This window comes from Typopeltis vanoorti, chromosome 9 (genome assembly GCF_054136105.1).
Source record: "Typopeltis vanoorti isolate ZY-2024b chromosome 9, IOZ_Tvanoo_1.0, whole genome shotgun sequence".
In the NCBI taxonomy this organism is placed as follows: Eukaryota; Metazoa; Arthropoda; class Arachnida; order Uropygi; family Thelyphonidae; genus Typopeltis; species Typopeltis vanoorti.
Genome location: NC_143557.1, coordinates 92,859,853 through 92,872,896, shown reverse-complemented (window position 1 = coordinate 92,872,896; position 13,044 = coordinate 92,859,853). Strand labels below are relative to the sequence as shown.

The 13,044-nt window shown below is 34.8% G+C and overlaps 1 protein-coding gene across 2 annotated transcripts in view; it reads left to right on the top strand.

Moving 5' to 3' along the window:
* The window catches only part of CkIIalpha (casein kinase II subunit alpha), a 210,032-nt gene that overhangs the window by 158,875 nt on the left and 38,113 nt on the right, over nucleotides 1-13,044 (top strand). For both annotated transcript variants that reach the window (XM_090397835.1, XM_090397836.1), the window contains exons 11-12: nucleotides 3,867-3,968; nucleotides 12,386-12,486. In XM_090397835.1, the coding sequence (XP_090253961.1) occupies nucleotides 3,867-3,968; nucleotides 12,386-12,486 (203 nt within the window). The remainder of the gene's footprint in view (nucleotides 1-3,866; nucleotides 3,969-12,385; nucleotides 12,487-13,044) is intronic.

Below are 13,044 nucleotides of genomic sequence, written 5' to 3'. Positions count from 1 at the left end.
TCAACTTTGGCCTCAATCCTATTTAGAGTGATCTTTAATAAAATCTTACTTGCATGAGAAACCTAAACAACTAATAGTTCTTGCAATCCTTCGTATCTCCCTTCTTATGTGGTGGTATGAAAATTGATTTCTTCCAGTCTGTAGGCCATGATCTTGTCCCTCATATCCTTGTAATCAATCTTTGAAACATTCTTATTCCTCCATCTCCTGTAACCTTAATTTACTCTGCTAGGATTCCATCTGCACCTGGGGCCCTATTACTGTTAAGCTGTTTAACTGCTCTTTCAACTTCATACCTAAGTGAAAAAGGTTTCAAATAAAAATTTTCCTGGTGAGAGGGCTCCTCCAAATTTTCCCTATCCTCTCTGCTGTGCTGTACAGTTCCATACAGTATTCTATCCATCTTTATTTGATTTCCAGTTCTTCTGTTAGTACTGCTATATTCCTGTCTTTGATGAAATTCAATTAGTGTTTAAACATATGCTTCAGGTCACAAACTAAACGAAACATCCTTTTATAATTGTGCCTCCTCATCTGGAACTCTGGAGGTCATTAATCACCCTAATTGCTCTCTTTTGTACTTTGTCAAGTATTTTTATATGGCTCATAGGAATGTTGCCCCAATTTTTCATCTATTTGTTTTATACTTCTTTACTTTTTCATGTATTTGATATCTTTTTCCTGCTATTTGCCAAGTGCTTTTCTAGTTTCTCCTTCTCTAATGTTGAATTGCGCAGCGTCGAAGGTTTGAAATTTTGAATGTAGTGCCAAACACTTCTTTTTTGCTATTTCTTTTCTTACTGCCTAACTCCTTTCACACTGCTGTTGCCATCTTGCATTCTGCTGTTTCTATTCTTGTTGCACATTCAGCTTAGCAAATGTCATTGCCTCTGTCATTTCATTTGCTCCCTCATTTAAATTTCTGCTCGTATTGAACATTTCATGCTGCTCAATCTGCCTAATTATCACACATTTTTGGCAAAATCTACCTCACATGCACTTTATCAATACATGTAAATAACTATAATAACCAGTCAGTTACTCATGCAATTAACACACTCAGCTAAAGTAATTTTAAAAAAAATTCTCACAATGGTAAATGCTAGATAGAAAAAAAAAAAAAAAAAAGCAATAAAAACAGACACCTGATGCTGACAACACTAACCATACCATGTATTATATATAATAAGTGATCATATAATTAACAATTCCAATTAAGTGTATAATACTAGTTAAGTCCAGATTATATTGTAACTGTTTCAAGATTGAAAATGTTTGGATGCATGTGGATATGAACATTTTCATAAAAATAGTAATAGATTACTATACAAATGTAGTGCTCATTTTTCAAATTATCTGAACCATAACCACCTAGATAAATGATGTTAAAATGCAGGATCAACTGTGTTAGAAGTCAACAGCAATAAAACTGAAGTACAGGGTGGCCATAAATTAACTTTCCCTCTTTGGAGGTATCTGTAGCTAAAACTAATACACAGAATGAGACCACATTTTATATTGAGACTTTCGAAGGCATGGGAAGATGAATTCCACGTAAAAAAAAGATGTAGTACCAAAAGTCGCTGACAGGGGAGATTTTGGCGCTGGCAGAGCCGAAAGCAGTTAAATATTTGCAGTAAATGCAGGTAAAAAGGATTATGCAAATTTTACTGTGTGTACGTGACAGCAGCACCACCAATTCCACTTAAAAAGGGATTGGGAACGTTCAGGCAGTTATTCGAATGACTGACAAATTGTGCTCAATATGTGTCCTACCTTGCATCAGTGTGCTTTACTTGTTAAGTTGTTTTACCTTAAATAGTGCAATGCCTTAGCAGCCCTTCGGGAATTTAGAAGGCTTCATAACCTGCATACAGGTCCTATGTCAGCTGTAGCACTGAGAGCTATGATCAAGAAGTTTGAAGAAACTGGATCACTGGGAGTTAGACCTGGCAGAGGATTGAAAGCAGTGCAAGAAGAGACAGTAACAGACATTGCTACTGCGGTGTTCGACGACACAAGGACCAGTACTGGTCCAAGCGCTCGTGCCATAGCTTGCAAACTTGATATGGCTTATGGTACAGGAAAAATCTAATGGAAATGCTTCACTTCTATCCGTATAAGTTCAGTCGTGTGCTAGCACTAACTACCGCAGATTATGATAAGTGCATGACCTTCGCGCTAACCTTTCTTGGCCAAATGGAGGTCGACAGTGACTGGCCTTGGAGAATATTGTGGGGTGATGAGGCTCATTTTTATCTGAATTGGTCAGTCAACACTCACAGCTGCAGAATTTGGGCATCTGAACATCCCCAAGCGATCTAGCACGTACCACTGCATTCTCCAAAAGTAACTGTGTGGTGTGACTTCACAACCGATTTCATAATAGGGCTATACTTTTTTGAGCGTATTACCCCTACAGGTCTGGTAACCTGCTCCATTACTGGAGAGATTTATCGACGAATGCTGGAAAATTTTGTCATTCCTGCATTGCAGCAAAGACAATGTTTGGACTCCATAATTTTTATGCAGGATGGAGCACGGCCACACATTGAACGTTCAGTACAGCACATTTTACGCCAGCATTTCAGTAATAAGAGAGTTATCACTCAGTTCTTTCCGACGGCATGACCGCATCGTTCCCTGGACATCATTCCATGTGACTTTTGGCTGTGGGGGTATTTGAAATCTGTTGTGTATGTTGGTGGCGTTCCCAACATACACAACAATGAAAGAAAAACTTTTCATTTTATGTCTTGAAAGAGAACATAAAATTGGCTGTTATGAACATCCAATCCGATTCCTTACACTCAGCAACTGTAGAGCATGTGTCATACCGGATGCAATTTGTTGTACACAAGAAAGGTCAGCACATTGAGAATTGTGTAGAATTCTAATTTTATTCATTAGAATCTGGTCCAGGAGACCTGATTCTAATGAACAAAACATTATTTCCTGTGAGTTTAATCACTACATTAATTTCTGTCTCTCGCAAGTTGTTGTTTTAGTTTAATTATTATTGTTGTTCTTATCATTTTAACGCTCCACATATCCAGCGTGAATGAATGACGTGGCTGTCGCTTACACCGTCGAAATGTTATTCCATTTTATCTGGCTTTAATGTAATTATCTGCTTGTTTTTGGCTCTGCCAGTGCCAAAATTCCCCCTATCGGCGACTTTTGGTACTAAATCTTTTTTCTCTGAAATCATCTCCCCATACCTTCAAAAGTCTCAATATAAAATTTGATCTTATTCCATTTATTGGTTTTAGCTACAGATGCCTCCAAAGAGGGAAAGTTATTTTATGGCCACCCTGTATTAAAGAAAATCCTAGGCTAAATGACCACTCTTGAAGTAAATGATTTTCAGTACATTAGTTTCTACATTGATACTCTGACATAATGAAACGAAAGCACAAAGCTCTTCATTTCCATAAAAGTCTAACTAATATCTGAAAATCTAATCCCAAATATCACAATTCAACTGTATAAAACCACCAGTCAACTCATATTTACATATAGTTTTGGAACATCACTGACGTAGCGATGTCCCAGTGAGTTGTTTGGGACGTTAGATATCCATGTGCACCTAGGTTCAGTGCTCTTGCTCTCTACAGATCACCTAATGGACAGATAGAGGAAGATCAAGAAAACAATTTTGGCAATATGTCAGCAAACTTCTTTTTTTTTTTTTTTTTTTTTGAAGATCATGTTCATGAACCATCTTATTTGGCATAAAACAGAGTGACTTGGCTCACTTTCATTTAATAGGCTATCTCCATGAATTGTTATATGAATATTTCTGTATATATTTCCCTTTTCATACATTAATAAATGACTGATGATCTTAACATTTATTTTGACAGATGTATGACTATTCTTTGGATATGTGGAGTCTGGGCTGTATGCTGGCGAGTATGATATTTCGGAAAGAACCTTTTTTCCATGGTCATGACAATTATGATCAGGTTTGTTCTGCTGTATTTATTCTCTTCCATGCCCATTATTTTATTAGGTCTACATCACCTATTTATAATTTGTACGGTATGCATTTAAAATGTATTGTACTATACATACAGACCATAATTGCATAACACATTTGCATGAATTAAAAACCACAACTATTTCTGGTAAAAATTTTGTCCATTTAATTGCATGTTTATTTGTATATAATATTTTTATCATGCTCATGATGAGTCAAGTATCATTTTGTAACTTTTTTTTTTTTTTCCAAAAAAAGGTTTGTGCTGGTTTCAATAAATTAAGGAATCGAGAAAAATCATGACTCAAAATTATATGACTTTATACAATTCGGTGAAAAGCAGTATGATGTGAGTGATGAAAGAAATTCCCATAAAAATTGTAAATAGTTTAATTCACAAACATGGATGCACAAAGACAGACTGATCAAAAATAAGAGATCGAGATGAGATTGACAAAGTGCCTCAATAAGGAACCCTTAATGGCAATACAAGGTCAAAATGACGTTTTATATTGTAATGATGTCCAGGAGCTCATTTGGTAATGCCTCTTGCAAAGCTCTCCTGTCCCTTAAGATTTTTAGTGAGGGGAGTTGAGAGCAGCAACACCTTTAGCATCCCAGACATGCTCAATAGGATTAAGGTCAGGAGACCTGGCTGGCCACTTCATATGCATGATAGTCTCTTCTTCAGAGACATCGGTCTATAAGATTTGTTCATTGAGGTTGAACATCATCATCTTGTAGGATAAATGTCTTCCCTATCGCACCAGCACACGAAGAACATACGTGTTCAGGATCTCATCATGGCAGCATTTATGGCTCTGTTAGGAAGCAAATGTGATACCTCCTCAAGGTAGATGTGTTGCTGCTCTCAACTCCCCTCACTAAAAATCTTAAGGGATTTTTAGTGAGGGCAGTAGACCCAAACTGCCCTCAAAGGGAAAGGCCTTCACCCTGCAGTGGGTAGAAAAATAGGCTGTTCATCATCACATATATATATATGATATATATATATATATATATATATATATATGATATGATATGATAACGTGTCACTGCTCCCATGGTGACCCAGTCCATATTGGGAGAGTGTATTTTATACTTGGGTGAATGAATGTATGAAGGTGGAAGACAATCACAAACATCCATGTCTATGCGGGATTCGAATCCGCAGCCTCTTGTCTGGAGAGCCGATATGCTAACCAGGACGGCATATATATCCCACACATGCCAAGAAAATTTGTTTGCTGGCACTTGGAAATGTTTATCCCACATATATTGTGCATGCAACATGTTATGTAAACTTTGCTGATAATAATACTGCCAATAAGTGTATCTGGTGACTCTAAGCACATGGTCCCATAAGATCTGTCTAAATAAGCTCACGTAACAGATAGTCGCATTTTTCTTTGAAAACATTGGCATGCAATTAAACATTATGGTCTGTATGTTTATAAAACATTCAGTATCTGAAATTCACTGTCTATAGGATTTCCTTTTTGCATTTAATTGTTTGTTTATTATTAAATAATAAGAAAAATGCAAGGAGCAATTGTGATTACCTTACATGGTATATAAATGATCTATTGATATTCTGTTTTATATATTTCACTTTCACTATTATGAACCACCAAGAAAGTTCAGGTTTTTTTATTTTTGTTTTTTTTTTAAATGACTATGGCAAACTATCTACTGTAACAAACTGTTCCTGTAGTCCCTAAACATTTTCTATATTAAGGGTTAGCCATCTCAGAATTGATCATGAATATTTCAAAAACTAACCATTATCCAATTATTTCCTTTGTGTATGCATAAAACTGTGTTGAACACGAAATACTGCATTTTCAGCATTTTGCGTTCCTATAAAATTTTGCATTGCCAAAAGTTCAAAATCAGATTGCATTGCTGTTATGTTGCCAGTTTTTTTTAAAAAATATTTTAGTTTCATAGTTCCTTTTGTCTTTAAGTATGATATAAATAGGTGATCAACTTCCAAGTGTCAGTTATTGCATCTTTGGTGAAAGCAAATGGGATCACTTAATGGTCAGAGCTAGACAAGAAATGCAGGGAACTGAATAGGGCTTTTAACCCAGTGTTCAGCTCACACCCTTTCATAGTGCATCCCATTAACAGATATCTATGGAGATACTGATTGAACAAGAATGATCTGGCAATTTGGAGTTTAGCTAGCCAAATTGTATTATTTGGCTAACTAAACTATTACAATAATTACAAATTACAATAATATAATTAATAATACAATTGTATTATTAATTATATTATTTATTGGTTTAAATCAAAAAGTAATAGTACAATAACAAGAAACATTGTGTTGGTTGGGGCAACACATAACCATGTGATGCCTCAATCAGTATGACACAAACTTCAAATTGCCATCTGCTGAATTCAAGATTAGCATCATCAGTATAAGGGGCATCAACAGAAAGAAGTGGAACTTGAAAAGTACTAAATAACAACTGAAAGATGTTATATTTGGGCAGTTACGATCAGGGAAAGTAATGGAGTAGCCGTAGTCTTCGACACCTAACTCAAAGATAATCTTCTTGAATAGTGGAGGAATTTTTTTCAAGTTATTAGAGAAGGCAGCTAAATGGTATATTAAGAAAAAAGGAAAAGTTGGTTTGTGTTAGGGGATCTCAACAGCAGGGTGGGAAGTGAATACCAGATGTGGAAAAATGTTGGGTAATTTTTTTTTTTTTTTGGAGGGGGGGAGACAAAGCTAAAAATAATCGTAAGTACTCTTGTTCGATTGTGCTTCAGGGCATGAACTAGTCATCACTAACACCATGTTCTGATGTAAAGATGTACCCAAATTTACATGGAGAGAAGATACAAGGAATAAGGAAAGTCACACTGTTATTGTGGATTCTTAATAAGTAACATGTAGACATAGCTGAAAATATTTAAAATGGATTAATTACAAATATTTTGACTCATGTACTGTGGATCATCATCATCACTAAAACCATTTGAAATCAAAAAATTAAACAATAGTAAGTAAAGGTATATGCAGAATGGAATCTTTCCTTATATTCAGTAGGATCAGTTAAATCTGCGATTATAAAAAAATAAAAAGAAAAATAATTAAAAAGAAACCATAATTAAACAGTATAATTAGTAATAATAATTCCCAAACTTTTTGGTATAGAGTCCATCGTTAAAGTTTAGATTTAGGCAATACCAAAGTACTTCAAAATATATTATGGGTATCATAAGTATCAATAGAAAAATGAACTGACAGAAGAATTAGAGAACTACCATGTTGACATAATTGTTGATACTTTACCAAAAAAAAAAGTCAAAACTAGGTGATAGTTTTCCAATTACAAGTTGTTATATTCAGGCAGTAATAATTAGAGAAAGGAAGAAGTGGCCATATTATTCAACATTAAACCTGAGGATAATCTTGAATGGTGGGCAATATCAAGTAGAGTGATCTCGGCAAACATCTGAATGGTAAATTAGGCATTGAGACTTGTTCTTGCCCATGGTCCCACAGAAGATTCTAAGAAGAGGTGGAATTTTTCAAATAATAAATTGCCTATCTTGCTTGTGTTATGTGCTAGGCTGGAACTTGACTCATTCGAAGTGCCTCTTCCTCATCATGTGGGTTCATTTTTGCAAAGCTTTCAATATATATGGCATGCCAGTTTTACTTGTGTTATTTGTCAAGTGTATTCTTAACTGTCTTGATACATGTATGTGCATGCATGCGAGCACACACACAGTAAATTAATCGTAATGCTTTACATAAATTGATTTGTTTTTTAATCGAAATGCCTATGATGAACAAGGGTGACCACATATTTTCTGCAACTGAAAAGTTGAAAAATGTGTTATAACATATTTAGTTGTAGTGTCTGTGGGAAGGGAGGTGTTTTTATTATTATTATACATTTTGATTTTTTTTTCTATCCCTTCTTCAAAGAAAAAAAAAAAATGAGAACTCCATGGTAGAATCAGGAAGTTAGAGGCAGGCATGGAAAAGAAGAAAGCATATATAAAGTTCCTAGCAAATAAGGCAGAATATTCTCTGAGAGAATAGAGTGAAAAAAAAAAAAAACTGATGTGGAGGGAAAAGTACTGTAAAAAGAATCTGGGATGTGATAATACAAGTGACATGAAAACTAAACATATTCCAGATGTCTAGAGTAATTGCATTAAAAGATTGCTAATGAAAAAAAGTGGTTGAAAATGCTTGAAAGAAATGATATCATGAAATATATCACCTCTTTGAGATAAATAAAACCATCAAAATCCTGAAATGTGGAAAGACGGGGTAGTTGATATACAACCAGAAATACTGACCTGATGAGTATATAAAATTTTTACAGGAGCTGCACTAAATAATTGAGGTCTAGCTGCAAGGTCAAATTCTGGATAATTGAAGTAGAGTTGTCAGTATTACAAACGAATTTCCACAGTTAGCATTTCATGTAAGATTTATGGAGAACAAGCTGGGTTCAGGTCAAATGGGGGTTGTCAGAATCAGTTTTTCTTCTGCCTTACTTTAAGACAAATAGTTGAGAAATCATCAGTTATAATAAATATAACATATCTATAAGTCATGTAGATTTGCAAGTTGTCATTGTCATGTAGACAATGACAACTTGCCAAGTGAAAAGCTAGTCAAAGTGCTATAATTACATGGTGTAAATGAGAGATTAATGTTGGTCATTTATGTATAATAACCAAACTCAGCATCACTTTTTTACATAATTTACCTGACTTTCATACTTTTCTTCCCGAGTAATTGCAGTTTTTCTTTGTTCCTTAATTTATGCAAACCAGTGTACTAAAAGTTTACAACCTTTATGAGTGAGACTTGTTGTAGTTGTTTGGTCTTTGCTTTATTTTCAACTATTCTATAATAAAATTTGCTGGTGATGGCATGGCATTTTAGGAAAAATGCACCTGTGTGTGTCACAGGTAATTTTGCTAACTGTTTTAATAATTGATAATATAGACAAGAATAATAGGCTTGTGAATTTTTAGCTTCATAGAATTGGGATTATTTGACATAAGGTTTCAGATTGTTCATTCACAATTCCTTTGCGCATCTTTCAATAGTTTAATCAACAGCTTTTGTGGGGGGGGCTTGATATGATCTTTTAAAAATCTCTCCCCCCCTCATAAAAATTAAAAACTCAAAACAAATTTTTCTGTAATTCAGGGCACATCAGAAAAGATAGCCAAATTTGTAAATGTCCATTTATTTGAGGACAAACTCCATCCTCTCTGACAGCCAGGAGAATATAAAGTGCTTTTTACTCCCTCTGGACAGAGGGATGATCTGTTAATGTCTACCTCAGTACATAGAAAATTTGCTGTCATCATTATGGCAGGACTGGCAGACCATAGTGGAAGAAGGAGAGACTGTTTTTGGAATTAGTAGCAGCAGTGAAGTACTCCTCAAATATCAATGCATTAATTTCTCAAAAATTTCATTTTGAGACTGCCTTTGCCTAGGTTTGACTAGGTGTCAACAGACAGCAAATATAATCTTGCCATGGGTATACAAGGAGCTACCCAAAGTCCAGAGAATTTAAATAACATATAGGAACTGGTTGTATAAGGGGCAAGCTGAGAGGTTGCTTGGATTACATGCAGTTTGTAATGTTGTATTTTAGTGGTTTGGCAAATTTTTCCCTTCCAGCTGAAATGGTGGATTTTAAGGAGTAAAGAATTTGCATCAAATTTTGCTTCAACCGCCAAAAAACTGCTGCAGAAAATCAACTGAAGTTGACTTCACCCGGCCGGAAAAAAAAAAAAGGTAAATAAATTAAACTCGCAGCAGTGTCAAGTCAGTGGGTTTTTTTGAGCATCCAGCGGCATTGTCCACAAGGAATTCCCCCCCCCCCCCCCCAGTCAAACTGTCAGTGGCAAGTTTTACTGTGAGATTTGAAGCAGCTAAGGTGCAAATGTCCAGGCAAGTGGAAGAACAATGACTGGATTCTCCACTATGACAACTTGCCTGCCCATACATCATTCATTGATTTGACAGTTCCTGGCTTCCCAAAAAACACAACAAACATTCCCCATCCTTCTCCCATTCACCATGACCTCTCCCCTTTGACTTTTTCCTGTTCCCCAAGATGAAATTTCAGCTGAAAGCACATCATTTTGACATGATTGAGAGATCCACATAGAATCACAAGAGGTGCTCAACGTAGTTGCATTTGAGGACCTCCAGAGATGCATAGAAGCATGGAAAATCTGCTGGGATTGCAGCATACACGACCAAGGGAACTATTTTGAAGAAGATAGTGGAAACCGAGAGTTAGGGTTTTTTTTTTGGGGGGGGGGGGGTCAAATTCCCTAAACTTTTGGGTGGTACCTTTACAAGTGTTTGTGAACGTCTTTAGGTGGAAGATGAATTTCATCCTACAGTACAAAACCACTATTCTTTTCTAGGTCTGAAATGGCTTGGGGGGGAAAAGTTAACGTTTAGTTTCTAGATCATATTTTCCAGATTGCTTACAAAAAACAAAAAAAAAATGCTCCTCACGGGAGAACTAATGTATTGTATTACAACCTGTGGATGGGGACCAATTTTTTTTATCCAACATTAGAGGACACAAAAATAGGGCAGCTATAATTATTTGTGCTAGTTTGGAATCTAGCAAAATATTGACAGCTTAGTAAATATTAAAATGAACATTCCACTGATACAAGAAATTATCATTTAACCAGATATTAAACAATATGCAAATATGTTATATACTCCTAAATAAATCCAGAATACTTTATGATTCATTAACTAAACTGTACTAATCAATGTAAAATTATGAAAATCAGGAATAAAATAAAACTTTCTTGCTTTTTTTCCCATTTTCTAATGGAAAAAACTAAAAAAAAAAAAATAATATATATAAAATATTTGTTGTTGTAAGGATACTTGCGACATAAGACTGAATGATGTAATCACAAGAAAGATATTTATTTAACCAAATATCTGGTTTGGCTCAACACGGGATTGAAACTGACCACAGCATCCTTTGGTCCAAAACGCGCCTCTTACATAGATCCCGTTATAGGTTCGAACGTTTGTTCAAGGAAAGCGTGGAGGCCTTGCTCCATCATCCCAACCTGAATCGTAATGACTGCATATCTATATCAAAAATCTGGGAAAGCCTAATCAAGATTACCCATTAATTTTTTTTTTTTTTTTTTTTTTTTTTTTTTAATAGCAAATTCAATCATGTTTCTACTTCAAAATATTTCGTTTCATACTTAGTGATATAACATCACGCGGCATGTTCTAATTTCAACGATCTATTGTTAGTATTCTAGCTTGTATATTTTTTAAACTGTTCTTGTAATACCACCGACGATGGTCTGCTATTTCCAGACCGAAATATTTGGTTAAATAAATATCTTTCTTGTGATTACGTGATTATATCATTCATATAAAATATTAACTACATTTTTAATGTGAAACCTGTATAAGTAACACCTTCCAACTGTTTTGACATAGATTTTAAAGATGTCAAATTAAATATGGACAGTATATTTTAAAAATATGGTACAGGAGGAAGCTAGTTGAATAGTTTTTTGTATAGAGAGAGAGAGGAATTAGCTAAAACACCAAGCTACCTTTACAAGTTTTCAGCCAATATTAGTGAATGGATCTGAAAATTAGGTTAGTAACAAGATAGTTGATCGAAGATTGTACACCACAGATGTGAGAAATTGGTAACTTCTGTGACAGAATAATTAAAAACATAGATATTAGAAAGGAACTTTATCATTCAAGAATTTGTAAACACGGTCACTTCCATGCAATATGGTCACTATAGGTGGGAGATTAAATGTTCTGGATATTTGTAAGCTGTTAGGTTATATTTTTATTTTTTATTATAGGCTGAGGGTTAGATAATCTGTAAATCTTTCTCTAGAGACCGAACAAACTTTTTCAACCCCCTTAAAGGTCCTCTGTAACCTAGGTGGTCTCACAATATAGGAAATGACTGCCTGCCACCTAAGGACATTCACAAAATATCCCTGTCAAAATTAAGATTTGAATGTTCATCAAATAACTGGTGTTTTTTAAATATGTTAAGGTGCTGTTTACTTTCAGATATGAAACCATCTTGGAGATAGCCTCTGACCTTCATTAGATCTCTACTTCAAGTATGGATATGTATTCCTGACTGTATGCCTGTTGAGTGTTTTTTTTACCACTGTGCTATCACTGCTTGTTTCATTAAGCAATTTTTTCAATGTAAATTTATTTATTAATACCCCCCCCCCCCATCTTCTCTAAAAAGAAGCATTTATGAATGAAACTTTTTAGTATAATTTTATGTAACTAGTACGCATATACACAATGTTTGTAGATGTCTTTCTTATTTTAATGAATATTTGCAAATTATATTTTAGCTGGTCCGTATTGCCAAAGTACTTGGTACAGAAGAGCTTCTTGAACACTTGGATAAATATCAGATTGAATTAGATCCTCGATTTAATGACATTTTAGGCAGGTAAGCAAACTTTTTTTTTCCCCAGATAATTGCTTAATTATAATAAATATTGAAAAATGCTATTTTTGATTCCTTCATGGACTTTATACAAAAGTTTTGAAAAGGTTAATAACACATTGCATGAAATGAATCTTTTGTTTGGATGAAGTTTGTTGTGAAGACAGTTTTCATCACATCCTCATATAACCATGGACTGGCATCACATAGGCATCATGTAGCTGCACCATAAGGGTAGAGATGATTAGATGTGTCATTCAGATTGTGCATTGTGATCTGATTTTTCTGTGTGAAGAGTACTGCACTAGCAGAAATTCATTGCCATTATTCAATGGAAATTGATTTTGCTCAGTATCTTTGCTTATGACTGAGACAGATATTCAAGGTAAGCAATAATTCAAGTACTGCCTATCCACCAGTCCACTACACCTATTGCAATGCCTTAATAATGCTGTACCAGTTGCAGCTGCCTTCATTATGGATATCTGAGTTGCTGTTTTAAACTATCATGCCATGTGATTAACCAAGGCTTGTAAAATTTTATGCTAGCTCACTAGTCAG